At 38.7% G+C, this 15,163-nt stretch overlaps 1 protein-coding gene across 1 annotated transcript in view; it reads left to right on the forward strand.

Moving 5' to 3' along the window:
• Positions 1 to 14,830, forward strand: part of LOC140144194 (uncharacterized) — a 28,511-nt gene extending 13,681 nt beyond the window's left edge. The window contains exons 5-14 of the mRNA XM_072166019.1: positions 326 to 452; positions 1,347 to 1,440; positions 2,702 to 3,003; positions 3,736 to 3,851; positions 4,592 to 4,730; positions 5,205 to 5,290; positions 6,979 to 7,128; positions 12,210 to 12,324; positions 12,812 to 12,922; positions 14,422 to 14,830. Of these exons, the coding sequence (XP_072022120.1) occupies positions 326 to 452; positions 1,347 to 1,440; positions 2,702 to 3,003; positions 3,736 to 3,851; positions 4,592 to 4,730; positions 5,205 to 5,290; positions 6,979 to 7,128; positions 12,210 to 12,324; positions 12,812 to 12,922; positions 14,422 to 14,595 (1,414 nt within the window). The 3' untranslated portion in view covers positions 14,596 to 14,830. The remainder of the gene's footprint in view (positions 1 to 325; positions 453 to 1,346; positions 1,441 to 2,701; positions 3,004 to 3,735; positions 3,852 to 4,591; positions 4,731 to 5,204; positions 5,291 to 6,978; positions 7,129 to 12,209; positions 12,325 to 12,811; positions 12,923 to 14,421) is intronic.
• The last annotated feature ends 333 nt before the right edge of the window (positions 14,831 to 15,163 follow it).

Below are 15,163 nucleotides of genomic sequence, written 5' to 3' on the forward strand. Positions count from 1 at the left end.
ATTTGGTAGCCCAATTGGGCGACTTTTGAACATTTTCCCTGCCACTTATGACAATTTCCTGTCCCCTAGAAACCAATGGTTAAAAAAAAATGGGCGATTTTTCAACATTGGCTCCTCATGACTTCGATATTTTCCTGCCCCATAGAAACCAATGGTAAAGAGAAAAATTGGGTGACTTTTCGATTATTTGACCCGTGATTCGGGCTGAAATCTTTCGGCAACCCGGTCCACCCTTAGAACTCACTCGTCCAAAGGGTGCTTCCCTATGCTTGAGCCAGGCCCCTAACCATCCCATTGATATTTTGTCTGGTATTTTTTACAACAGGTGGTGTCAGTTAATACGAATGAATAAAGTAGCCAAAGTTGTGGTGCTGATATTACATGGGGTATCAAGTAAATGCTACAAGAGGAATTATAAATGCTTCCCTCACATCCGGGAGCATTATGACGTGGTAAGTAGAACAGGTGTACATCAGTCCTTTATTTTTGAGGAGCGCGGCTACGCAGGCGCTCCTACCGCGCACCTCAAAGCATAATCGGGAGTGTTATTAACAGCGCTCCTTATTTGGAATTACGATCATTTCAAACAAAATGTCAAAAATAAATTACTCCCAGAACTGTATCACATCAATCACTCTGAATAACGATCTGTTGAAACAATGTGCTAGTAAAGGCTCTGCGAACAAAAAAGCGCTACAATCGACTTGAGAAACACTAACAAATCATGTCAGGTCATTGGGTCATCTCTTCGTTCCGAAACTACAAGTGCAAAGTTTGTTTCTCCACAAGAACGATAGGCAGCGCTCAGAAGCATGGTTCAGGGATCGCACATACGACCATTTTGTATTCAATTTGCGTGCATGTTTTGAACATTGGTCGATGTAATAATGGCTAAGCAGAGATGTCGCCGTGGAAATTCTGAATTGCACAGTTAACATTGTTAAAACAAGTGAGATTTAAACTTCAAGGACAGGTTGTTGCCCTTTTTGGTGATAATGTCTGAAAAAGAAATCGCAAGGCAATTAGGAATATCTGAATGAGCAGTATATTCAACTTGCAGATGTTTGCAGATGTTAAAAGCCACCGACATGACCGACGCGGTATATAACATTATCACCTGTAGGATTCCAAATCGAGCTCCTCAACAAAACCAGGAGTGTGATTGATGGAGCTCCACCAAATTCTAAACGTGAAGGCCTGGTACATTTGCACAGTGGGTTTATAAAATGTCTTTCTGTTGCTCTTGAATCCTTTCCCAAAACTCAAGGATTGTTTATAATATATTAAAGTATGTCATTGGCAATATATTCATTTACCAACTACAATGTTGCCATTTTATGTTCTAGAATGCGAAGATTGAACTGAAGGAAAACCAAAGTTTTGTGGAGGAACTTTTATACAGGCCTATGAGTAGCAGGACATACAAAAACAGCAAATATGGTAAGTTATTCACCCTGTCCTTGCACTATAGGGTCCACAACTTATAAGTTCCCCCTAAATACTTTTTAAAATAAATCGAAAAATATTTAACAAAATGCAAACGTGTAAAAAGGTATAGGTAGCCGTATTTGTTTTACACATGTGGACCAAATTATAGCGTCACACATCATTGCGTTCAGTCACAATGGTTCATTATGTCAAAAAAGAGACCGTTTTAAACAGTGTTAAAAGTTGCACCTAAGTCCATAGGAGTCAGCTCTCAAACAATACAGTGGGCCAGATCTATTCATGTGTTTGTTAAAGAAAACCTGACTGCTATGGACTCAGGTGCCACTTTTAAAATGGCCTCTTTTCTTACACAATTAACAATTGTGACTAAACGCAATGACGTGTAACGCTATAAATTGGTTCACATGTGTAAAACAAATAGGGCTATACATATCGTTTTACATTTTTACATTTCGTAAAATATTTTTTGACTTATTCTAAAAAGTATTAGGGGGGAAGTTGTGGACCGTATATAATAAAAGTAACACTCACCATGGCCTGTGATTGATTTAATAGTAAAAGGGATGTTGATTCATGTGGTGCCTTCATCAGAGAAAAGGAATCGCAGAAAATAACAGATGATGTCAGTATTTTTGTCTTGCCTGATAAGGCAGGAGACTATGTAATCACTTTTCTGTATGTCAGGCTATCTGTCCATATGTATGTGTGTATGTGACAAATTTGGTTAAAAGTTTTGATTAAATGTACAGTTCAAATCATATTGCAAGCATTATTATGTTTTGATGGATCCAAGTGTGTGAAAATATTGGATCCAACACATAATAATGATAAAATTGGATGCTTTACGCCCAATATTTATTGGTCTCGCTATGAGTTATAAAATATTGGACTCGACTACGTCTCATCCAATATTTTAAAACTCATAGCTCGACCAATAAATATGAGCTCAATCCAATTTTATTTCAAACTTGAGCCATAGGTGAAGTAAACTGTTCTTTATGTTATGGTGATGTGTCATATAATTTCAAGGTTACCATAGATCATCTGAGGTCAAATTTGTTCTTGAAATTTGGATAAAGTTGCTCTCGGCTTATGCATTTCACCATGCTTTGATGTACCAAGCTGCAATTTTGAACGGTGATAGGCGCAAGTGCGTCGAGTTGCTAGGGCAGTCACACCTGTAGGACAGGTCACCTGATAGATCTGTACATGTATATGATTAGCATAAATTGTTTTGTTTTTATTTCGACAGGTGTTGAACAACACGAAACAGAAAAGAATGGCAATAGTAAAAATGCAGCTGAAGTATCCAAACAAGTTGATACCAACTCCTTAATTGGAAACACTAATAATGATCATCTAAATCATAAACTTGATGGGCCTGATAATGACCATGTTAATAATAATCTTGTTGGAAGAACTTGCTATTTATTAGCGGATCATGAACTCCTCAGACGGAAATTTCCAAAGGCAAATGAGAGGGGTATCCAGTCCACAAATCATAGCGCAGAAGTGAACAATTCCAGTCCTATGATTGGCGTAGATTGTGAAATGGTAAGATATTTATTAAATGAAGGAATCGGTAGATTATAGATAGTCTTTAATGATCTTAAGTGTCTCATGTAAAAAAGGTTTTTTTAAGTTACTATATATTTAATTTTTAGTTTTTTTAAGTTTTTTATTTTTATTTTTTTTTTTTTTTTTTTTTTTTTTATTTTTTTTTATTTTTATTTTTTTTTTAATGTTAGGTTTTTTTAATTTTTTTTTTAAATTTTAATTTTTTAATTTTTTTTAATTTTAGTTTTTTTTTAATTTGTTAGTTTTTTCTATTTTTTAGTTACTATAATTAAATTTTTTTTTAAAGTTACTATATTTAATTCTCGGATAAAACTGTATGTGCCGAGTGTTGTGTCAAATGCGTGTGCATACTTTGCAGAAGCTCTGACCTTAGCGACTGGCTGCTTGGTAACAACATGACGTAGCATGATTGTTTCTTTTTCTTCAAGAGAAATTTGAATTTCGTTCTGGTATACCAGAACGAAATTACAACGCATTGTCTATGGAGCAGTATAATACACATAATCATGCATAACTCGCAAACGCAAAATTGGACTCAACTGAAATTTTGGGAATGGGGTTTTTTTTGTGGATATCTACCGAAAAATGTCATAAAAAGAGGATGCTAGGATCACGAAATACTCCTTTAACCAATTTCATATTGTAAGATAGTACATTATGGCTCATTGAATGCTAAACACCTGTTATCTCATGTCTTTATATATGCAGTGTACAACAGCCAGAGGTAGTGAGCTGACAAGAGTGTCATTGGTTGATGAAGATGGAAAAACATTATACAATAGCCTAGTGAAACCAGACTCGCCCATCGTGGACTATGTTACAAAGTATGGCAGTGCTCCCATATTATATTATGGTGGGATCAAGCAAAATTAGTCTGAAGTCTGACATATTCAATTTTTTGTAAGATTATAAACAGGATTTGCAAAGCTACATTTTGCAGAAAACCCCAATGAATTTGATAACCAGTTCAAAATATGTGAGCAGTTATATCTCAAAATCAATTTTTCCGACTTCCAACTGATTTTGTTTGATCACATCACATATCGTGATAATAAAATTGATTAAACTTAAAGGAGGATGGTCTGCTTAACAAACTCGTCCTCTCTTAATCTCCATCTAATTTGAGATTTGGGTGCATTTTCAGCCATTTAGTTTTGACTCAGGGTGGATTTTCAGCCATTTTGTTTTATTGATGGCCCTCAATTTCATGAATTTGGTTTAAGAAAGGGTGTATTTTCTCAAAAAAGTGCCAATTATTCATTGTTTTTGAGCAAAATTTGCCAAAAAAATTGGTTTGATTTTTAGGTTTTTTTTGGTCTGTTTTTTGTCAAATTTAGTTTAAAGTCAGGTAGTTTTCAGAGTTTCAGCCACACATTCCCACCCAAACCAAAGTTGACACCCTATCCCCTGATGTGCTCTGTTCATTGAGATACTTTTGTCACTATCAACCCATGTTGCACTAGATAGCAAATCAGTAGAGAAAATTGAAATAGAAGAAATGCATTGTGGGAAGTGTAAGATATCTGCTCTAATACTTGACACTATTTGTTTATTTTGATAACAGGTACAGTGGTATAACCAAAGAGATGTTAGATCCAGTCACAACAAGATTAAAAGATGTACAGAAAGACATCATAGCTTTACTGCCAGAAGAAGCTATATTAGTGGGTCAATCCATGGAAAATGACCTCATAGCACTCAAGGTATGTCAGATCTAGACCAGATATCCCCTTAAAATAAATTAAAGTGCTGGAGAAATAAAAGGAGTAGCTACAATCTAGGACAAATGTGTTTTTGAAGTGTTTTTGAAGCTTCAAATAGCAGCGTTTGCATTCACATGCTGCGACTGCTAGTATGTTATTTTGAAAGTTCTACAAAAGAGCTCTACAGGAGAATACTTTATACTATTTAAGAATCAAGTTAATTTCTTATCGACTACTGCATACTGAAAATTTAGCCTAAACACCAGTGAAAATTAAAACTGTGACTACGCAAACAATCATATACAGTTTGTAGGTGACCTTGGTATGCTTGCTCACACCATTCACCAGCTACGAAGAGAAGAAAGAAAATTATAGCTGCATGTATGTTTTGTCAATTGAAATATAAGCCCCCTCTTAAGGTAAACTTTTAAAGGTTCTCTTAATATTCAGTTATAAAATTGTTGTTGCTTTCAGCTTTATCATCCTCATATCATCGACACAAGTAGGATGTTCACCAAAGGCCCGGTAGCTCTTAGGAAACTTGCAAAGTTTTATTTAAAGTGAGTACATTTGCTTATTTATATGTTCTGAAAATTGTGGTTTTGCTTGGGCATATTGTGGTTCTGCTTGGGCATATTGTAGTTGAAGGGCATATTGTGGTTGAAGGGCATATTGTGGTTGAAGACCATTGGGTTATTCCATTTGAAATCCATACACCCCCTATGGAAGACATAACCTTAATCTTCCACACAGGGAGTGTGAATATCAAATGGGGTAAACTGAATGGGTGACTCCATTTGAAATCTACATCCCCTGTGTGGGATATTAATAAGGTCTTCCATATGACATGTATGGATTTCAAGTTATCTAGCCTATTGTGTACTGGTATTGTTCAAGAGATGTTTTGCAGATACAACATGCATGCATACTTTTGTAAATTGATAAAAAAGAGGAATGATATAGACGAATCCAAATACACGCATTCCTACACCTGACTAGCAGCCTTTAGTTGGGTCCCCGTCGGCTACAATACATCCAAAATGTGAAATGATTCGGCCTTGGCGGAAATTTTAAACTGCATTCCATCACCTGTTTTACACCTTCCGCGAAAACACAGGTAGACAAAAGAATGCACACACAATACAGTTCTAACAGTTGTGCAAATAAAAGCCGCCTTACACCTAGAGAAGGTCGAGGAGGGTTAATAGAATAATACAATAGAGATAATTCCGCAGGTAACCCCGTCGCATCTATTCATAGATGTACAAGTGGATGAACAAAAGGACTATGTATGAATAGATGCAACAGGATTACCTCTAATGTATATATTATTCTATTAACCCTCTTTGCATCTTCTCTAGGTGTTAGGCGGCATTTATTTGCACAATCGGGCGCTCAAAACCCCAGGTTGGTGCTAGCGGGAAACCAAAGATGGCCAACCAAATCCTGACCATGACTTGGCTCGTTGGATTCGTCTATAGGAGATTCAATCCATAGAAATTAGACTAGGATATTGCAAACTCTTCCCATGTTATATCAATCATGGAAGGGAAAATAAGCGAGGGAGCAGGACAATGTCACTACTGCCAAACGCTGGTAAAACTTGGTCAGGTGCCATTGAAAATAAGCTGCTTATTTGTAAACAACTTGCGCGTATAAGGATTGCACACAGCGCACTGGATTGCGCTTCATATCAATGCAAAACATCAGTGGGCATATACCTCTATATTAATTGATCACCATGACAAGGTTTAGCTAACATTGAATACTTGTGTAATTCATTGGGCTGAATAACTAAGCACAAGATTTGTAAATCTTTACTTCAACGCAACAATTCAATGTTAGCACTTGCCAAAAATGGCACGAGGTACACTATTTGGGGGCCAATATGAAAATGCAGTATGGCAGATTGCCCATGGCATGAGGTCGATTGAGTCCACACTCTACATATTTTGATCAGTACCAAATAGGCGAGAACAGTTGATTAATTGATTTCTGGAAGCTGGGGTGAAAGAAGATAAAATTTAGGAGAAAATGCACAATACAGAATGTTTTATCACATTTGCATGCAACCCAGGAATACATCACATGTGTTGTTTGTTGACTTCTGGACCCAGTATTAACTAAGTGACATCACAGAAAAATGGTCTCTACATGGATGTACATGCTACATGTCTGTATACATATACATGTACTTACCTACTGTATTACTAAAATGTAAATTTTATATTATTTTCCTTTTCTTCAGTCGTGTCATACAGGACAGCTCCTCAGGTCACGACTCAGTGGAAGATGCACTTGCCGCGCTGGATCTCGCTAAACTCAAAATTGCAAAAGGCAATAACTTGAGACCATTCATGAGTGTCAGGGGTAATGAGAAGAACTTTCCAGTAGAAAGGTGAGTCAGGGTAATAAGTAACTATAGTATTTTTACTCTCAGCAAGTCGGTGACATCAGTGTGCATTTCATGCGCTGTTTTCAAATTGCGCTGGCATACATGAGCTGTGCTCGTCATTAGCGCCAATTTGGCTTGAAATGTGGGGGACAATCGGCCTGAATTGTCAAAAAGTGGCTGAAAAGAACAAACAAGGCGGTTCTCGAACCACGAGTCTCGCCTGCTTTTGTGACCGCCTGCTTTTGCGATAACTGTTGGTAGAGAGGTAAATGAATTTGGCAGTTATCGGCTGGGCACGATTATCTGGCTGATGGTAACTGTACTGTACCCACCAAGTTTCATGCCCATGCAACAGTTTTTACTAATATGACCTCAGATGACCCCTGGTGGCCCTGAAATGACCTAAAATTTTGGCTCTAAATGTTGACTGTACCCCTCGTGCTAAGTTTCATGCCCATACGACAGTTTTACTAATTTGACCTCAGATGACCCTGGTGGCCTCGAAATGACCTTCCAAAAATTTGGCTTTAAATGTTGACTGTACCCATCAAGTTTCATGCCCATACGACAGTTTTTACTAATTTGACCTCAGTTGACCCCTGGTGACTCCGAAATTACCTTCCAAATATTTGGTTTTAAATGTTGACTGTACCCATCAAGTTTCATGCCCATACGACAGTTTTTAATAACTTGACCTCAGATGACCCCTGAGTGACCTCGGATGACCCCATAATGACCTTCCAAAAATTTGGCAAAACCAAAGAACTATTTCATCAAAGTAATAAATCAAAACAGAAAGATGTTTCCTTTACGAGTTATCACTCATTGAAAGTGCTACTTTGCTATACTTTACATGCAAAGCGACTATCTTAAAGTCGTCATATTTCATTAATTACATGACCGATCAAGCTGTTATTTGGATATGTGATGCACAGTTGAAAATTAATTATTAAAAGATTTTGTGACCTCCTTTGACCTTGTATGTGACCTTTGACCTCACAAAATTGGATAAAGTATGTTGCGCTGAAAAATCAAATTTGGCAATACCAAAGAACTATTTCATCAAATAAATCAAAACAGGAAGATGCTTCCTTTACGAGTTATCACTCATTGAAAGTGCTACTTTGCTATACTTTACATGGAAAGCGACTATCTTAAAGTCGTCATATTTCCTTAATTACATGACCGATCAAGCTGTTATTTGGATATGTGATGCACAGTTGAAAATTAATTATTAAAAGATTTGGTGACCTCAGTTGACCTTTGACCTTGTATGTGACCTTTGACCTTTGAATTCGATAAAGTATGTTGCACTGAAAATCTAATCAGGTCAAGTACCTCTGGCCACGCAACTCCCCACCAAGTTACGTCACTGTACCCCATACAGATCTCCAGATAATCTGTTCACAAGGTATTTTGCTTATTACGCATATATTATGCAAATTAGGTACGGTACTTAATTACCATATTTTACGCTCAAAATCTAATCAGGTCGAGAACCTCTGGCCCCACTACTCCTCACCAAGTTACGTCACTGTACCCCATACGGATCTCCATATAAGCTGTTCACAAGGGTTTTTTGCTTGATACGCATCAAATACGCATAAATTATGCAAATTAGGTACTTAATTACCATATTTTGCGCTGAAAATCGAATCGGGTTGAGATCCTCTGGTCATACTACCCCTACCACTTTATGTTGACCGTACCCACCAAGTTTCGTGCCCATACGACAGTTTTTAGTCATTTGACCTCAGATGACCCCTGGATGACCTCGGGTGACCTTGACGCACTAACCAATACAAACTTGTTCTGTCTGGGGTGAAGATGCACCCACCCACCAAGTTTGAAGAACGTGCGACCCCAAGTCTCCGAGAAAATGGGTTTTTGCATTTTATGCATAAATTATGCAAATTAGGTACTTAATTACCATATTTTGCGCTGAAAATCGAATCGGGTTGAGATCCTCTGGTCATACTACCCCCTACCACGTTTCATCATAGGGCTTAGGATCTTACGGATCCCCCAGATACAGCTCCATAAGATGATTTCTTCAGATTTCCAACCATATTTGTAGAATCGTTCCGCATAAATTATGCAAATTAACAACTAAATGCGCATACTTTTCGCCGAAAAACTAATCAGGTGATCAGCAGGTGTGTATCATTCCTGTCACCAGGTTTAGTTACCATGCGCCCGACGGATCTTGAGATAGTCTGTCCACAAACTCTGCTATCAATTTGCTCTGATTTTCGCATAAATTATGCAAATTAGCTATGTTAATTTGCATATTTTTCACCGAAAACATACGGTTATGGAGCAAACTTGGATACCCTTCCTCCCACCAAGTAGCGTCGCCGTAGGTCTTACGGTTCCCCAGATACAGCTCCGGACGGACATACATCCACACACACATCCACCCCCACACCCCCACCCCCCCACACCCACACCCCCACATACGCACGGACAGACAGAAATAGTGACTACTAAGTCCCATCCTGAACAAAGTTCAGGCGAGACAAAAATGGGTCATTTTGTCGAAAGGTGGGGGGGCACGTCCCCTCTGTCCCCCAGCGTACAGACCCAGGCGTTTAAAGAATCTACTTAGGTATACATTATGTGAAACCGCTGCATGTGCATGTTGATGTATCTGATTAGCTGATTAGAGTAAAAGTACTATACACAGTACCATGGAGGATTAAGGAACATTGCATAGACATATGTACACAGTTGTAAATGTTGTAACCTTCACATATTTGATGCCTTATATGGGACCCAATCAATTTGCTCGTTAGATGAAACACACATGGTAAAGAGAAACACATGGCAAAGAGAAATTTGAATTGGATTCTCTGACAAACAGAGCCAGTAGAGGTATTTAAGTATTAGAGTTATGTGATCGTATTTCTATGTTTTAGTTGAGTAACCTACAGCAGCATTTTAGAAGCGTTTCAGGTTATTAAGTTGGTGGTCTGTGATACCGTTCAGTAGCGAAATGCCAATGTCAAGACGAATGACATATATCGGTAATCGCAGATTGAGATGGGGTGCTTCGCAGCATAACATGCAATAAAACAGAGGGGAAACTCTCACATATAAGTAGACAGATAAAGAAAATAAAATATGTTAAGAAAGCCGAGAGAACTTGGGAGAGGGAAGGAAGGAATGTGGCTGTAAAGAAATGGCATGAAACAGAAAATGTCAGGTTCCCTTCTTATTCTTTTTTCTATAAACATGCTTACCTTAAATTGAGGATTACACACAGGTTTTATGTGCACAGTGAATACTATATGCACAATTCTGGAACATAGGATTTGAGCGTTGTGCTGATAACACAAGCCCAACAGCTTAAATTGACTTCTGAACCATGTGGGGCTACATGCTTGCTTCAATCAATATGGTTCTGAAGGACACACGGGGAGAGGCTTCTGAAAATCTGAATTATGTCTCAATTTAATCAATAAACATAATATACTTTGATTTTTCACCTTGAAATTCCTGAGCAATTTTTGTGGAAGTTTGCCACAGTGTGAGCTCGAACCCACAAACCTTGTTTTGACACTTATCTTCTTTGACAGAGCAGTGAAAGAGTACAGCGCCACCTTACCACATATTAGTGGTATGTATCTTCTTACTATAATTCACCAGATCTGTCCATCTGTCCATCTGTTTGTTTGTCTGTCCGCCTCTTTTCTTGGAGACCGGGGGTCGCGCGTTCCTCAAACTTGGTGGGTGGGTGCAGCTTGGTATGAGGAAGAACGAGTTTATATTTTTAAGGTCAAAGGTCAAGGCCGGGGTCAAGTTCAATTGAAGTCTAATTTCAAACACTTTAAATGGCAAATCTAGCCATGCCAATGTGTTGACCTTGGACTCTCAAACAAAAGTTTCCACGGTGACCTTTTCATCAGGGGGTCAAGTTCAATTGAAGTCTAATTTCAAACACTTTAAATGGCAAATCTAGCCATGCCAATGTGTTGACCTTGGACTCTCAAACAAAAGTTTCCACGGTGACCTTTTCATCAGACCTACGGTTAAGAAGTCAAAGGTCAAGTAAGGTAAAATTTCAAATTGCCCTATAGAGCTCAAACATGGTGGGTGGGTGGACCTTGGACAAACAAAGAAAAGTTACCATGGTGACCTTTTCGTCAGAACTACTGTTAAGAGGTCATAGGTCAAAAAAGGTAACAATTTCAAATTGCCCCTATGAGGCTCAAACTTGGTGGGTGGGTGGACCTTGCACTAACAAATAAAAGTTTCCATGGTGACCTTTTCATCAGACCTACGGTTAAGAGGTCATAGGTCAAGAAAGGTAAAAACTTCAAATTGCCCCTATAGAGCTCAAACTTGGTGGGTGGGTGGACCTTGGACTAACAAACAACAGTTTCCACGGTGACCTTTTGTCAGACCCACGGTGAAGAGGTCATAGGTCAGAAAGAGCGAAAGTCAGGTCAAATTGCAAAAAGCTGCAATTGACCTCATCTGTGAGGACAGTGATCCCAGCCAAAGGACACACCCTGATTTTGAATTCTGCAAAAGCCAATAACCATGACAGCCGAGAACCGCGAAATACGGGTAACCGCCTAGTACAGAGAATTAGAGAAAGAGAACCGGGACTCCCTATACCGGCACATACAATGGTGCCGTCAGCTATAGGGAGAAAATTGGGGGTGTTCGGGTCCTTGCCGACGGTGCGCGAAGACGAACAAAAACAACTCTGCGTCTCATCTGAAGCGTCTTGGTACTCACATGCAGGTCGCATCAACAGTGTCTCTCAAATGCACCCATCATCCATGTCGCGCTTACATGACAACGAATGCCTCGATCGCATTCCGAGGGATACCGAATACCCCCAATTTTTGCTCCATGCCTTTATCAAGATGGAATTGAGTCCCGGTTGTCCTTCTCTAATTCTGTGGTGGTATATCATGATTATGGAATAATATAATTCATTGCTATCCATTATACACTGTATGGTTATACATTCAATGTGTTTTTGTGTGAAATTATGTGATATGTTTAGAGAAATGGTGAATAAAGAAGTCAAAATATCAATTGAATTTGTTTGTACGTTTTTATCATTTCAGCATTTTCTTGAAGAGTGGGTCAGACAGTGTGTCCATGATGGTGGATTCTGAGTCTGTGTTAAGGCGGATGTACAAAGAACCAGTTGGATGCATATCTACCAGTAATGACACAGAAGTAAGTACTACAATAAATGACAAATATAAAAACTAGTTAGCTATGGTCCGTATGCTTTCCTCAAGGCAGTAATTTATATATTGTTTTTTACTGTATTTCTGAACATAATGATAATAGGTATATAAAAGTATACATTTTCAGAAAGGAAATGACGCAGGGAGTCAAATTAAAATAAAAAGAATGAGATATTTTGTCACAAGAATGATGGGCGTAGTGGTATGGCAAAGCACTCGACGGGAGTGTTGTTTCTGGATGCCGGACCACAATGCAATTCATGCTTACCAACGTATTGGCTTGCTAATTGTGCTAATTATTCACTTTTACGCTGAAAATGTTCTCGTTTTCTCACATAGATTCATAAAGGGGACAATATTTGAAATTGAATGTAAGTTTGAAGACAATCCATATCCTAAACTGATAGGGTTACCCCCCTTTAAACCAGTTTTGAGTGGTATTTGATAGCATTATCCCATTGTTCTTATTTCAGACTCAGAAGAAAGCTGTGAAGGCAATTGAATCCAGCAAGTTTTTGTGGGCGCAGTTTCATTCCTACCGAATATACCTCGATGGAACAACCAAAGATGAAGATGAACAAAAGGTAGGGTCATAAGAGAGGTTAGACTTAAAGAATCTCTGAATTGCCCCTGTGTAATGCTATGATAAATCTGCCATATTGGATTATCATGCATGGACACCAAAATTATGTAACTCCTGCATCTGTGGCAAAAGCCTGATGTTGAACTAAGCGTTGATTACCGTCCCAACGCATTGCGCACAAACAAGCATGCAATACAAATCAAAGTTTAATGGGAGCTTGTTGAAATTATGTGGAGGTACACTATTTGCGCAACATGCAGACATCTTGTTGGGATGTCTGTATGTCTAATGTCTACACAATGTTTCAGTCAGGAATTGGATGTAAATTTTCAGACATATTTGAAACAAAATTTGTTCATACATACGCGCTATATAACAGCATGCATGATTTAGAGAATAAGCGATAGGAATTTTATTTTGCCTATCCTCTACCGTGTGATAGGCGACAGGCAGGTCCAATATTTTGAGTAGTGGATGCCGGCAGCCGGTATCCACTACGATAAAAATATTGGACCTGCCTGTCGCCTATCATAGGTAGAGGATAGGCAAAAATAAAAATTCCTATCGCTTATTCTCATTCTTAGTCAGTTAAATATTATTTTAATAACTGTAAACAATTTTTTAAAGCAAAAACTAAGTTACCGTCATAAAAACTCCCCTCATTATAAAATGAACGAAACTTGTTTACAACTTCACGTATTCTGTTTCACAGACTGCTAGCGCGTCGCGTATTCCGCACTAGTCTCACGCATTACAGCGCAATACATACGCCGCACCTCTACAAGCGTGTAAGGCATTATCAAGACGCTTGATGACGTGGGGTCGCTCTCACGGCCTGATAAACGGCACCGAAATCTTGCGATTGTCCAATCACAAATGTGTCTACGAACTAAACCACTCCCACTGACTAAGAATGGTCGATAGGCGTTGTTTATGTCCGGCTTTCCAGTCGTAAACAAGCCGGGCTAGAACCGATGGACGCTCGAGAGTACGATATATGCGCCTATGCTCACGAGCTGGTTAAGCAAAGCGCGAGTGATGTACGCGATGTTCGCACACAACCAAACAATGGGCAGAGCAAGTAAACGTTTTCTCACAATTAGCGATGGAAACCTTTTAAAAGGATTAGGAACTGGTAGTTTTATACTAAAATGATGGTATTTTAAGATGTGGAGAAAAATCACAGCACACAGAATGTAGCATATGTATATAGGGGTTCATTCATATATTTTCATGACTAAACGATACCCGAGAGCATAAACAACGTTTAGTCATGAAAATATATGAATGAACCCCTAAATAATGTTCAGTAGTATCAGTTTTCAAATCTGCACTGTTCATTAAAATACATGAAATAGTAGGTTACTTGTAATTAGCCAGTAGCATACAATCAGAAATAGGCAACTTTTGTTTGTCTTATAAAAATGCAAGATTGGTAGGCAGGGTGAGAAAAATCCATGGAGTCAACTCAGCTAATTGTCACATGGTTTAATTTTTCAGATGCTACTCACAAAACTTGATGGGAGAGTGAAGAAGATCTACAAAGCGCTTCCAGAAAAAAGCTTAGTGCTAACAATAATGCTTGAAAACACAAGAGGAGATGATGGATGTGCTCATAAGGGTCGTGTGTTTGCTGGTATCAAAATGTCTCCAGTCACTGATGATTCGTCATAATGTCACCCTTAGGCCAAGCACTTCCAGAGAAAAGCTTAGTGTTAACGATAATGCTTGAAAACACAAGAGGAGATGATGGATGTGCTCATAAGGGTCGTGTGTTTGCTGGTATCAAAATGTCTCCAGTCACTGATGATTCGTCATAATGTCACCCATAGGCCAAACGCTTCCAGAGAAAAGCTTAGTGATAACAGTAATGCTTGAAAACACAAGAGGAGATGACGGATGTGCTCATACGGGACGTGTGTTTGCTGGCATAAGGGTCGTGTGTTTGCTGGTATCAAAATGTCTCCAGTCACTGATGACTCATCATGATGTCACCCATAGGCCAAGCACTTCCAGAGAAAAGCTTAGTGATAACAATATAAATGCTTGAAAACACAAGAGGAGATGACGGATGTGCTCATAAGGGTCGTGTGTTTGCTGGCATCAAAATGTCTCCAGTCACTGATGACTCGTCATGATGTCACCCTTAGGCCAAGGAAAAAAGGTTGCTTGTTTGTTTAGGCTACCTGTTCAAGATGGAGGGTCGATCGTGCAGATGTTGTGTGGCTGTGTTGTGTGGTTG

Source organism: Amphiura filiformis, unplaced genomic scaffold (genome assembly GCF_039555335.1).
Source record: "Amphiura filiformis unplaced genomic scaffold, Afil_fr2py scaffold_44, whole genome shotgun sequence".
Classification (NCBI taxonomy): domain Eukaryota; kingdom Metazoa; phylum Echinodermata; class Ophiuroidea; order Amphilepidida; family Amphiuridae; genus Amphiura; species Amphiura filiformis.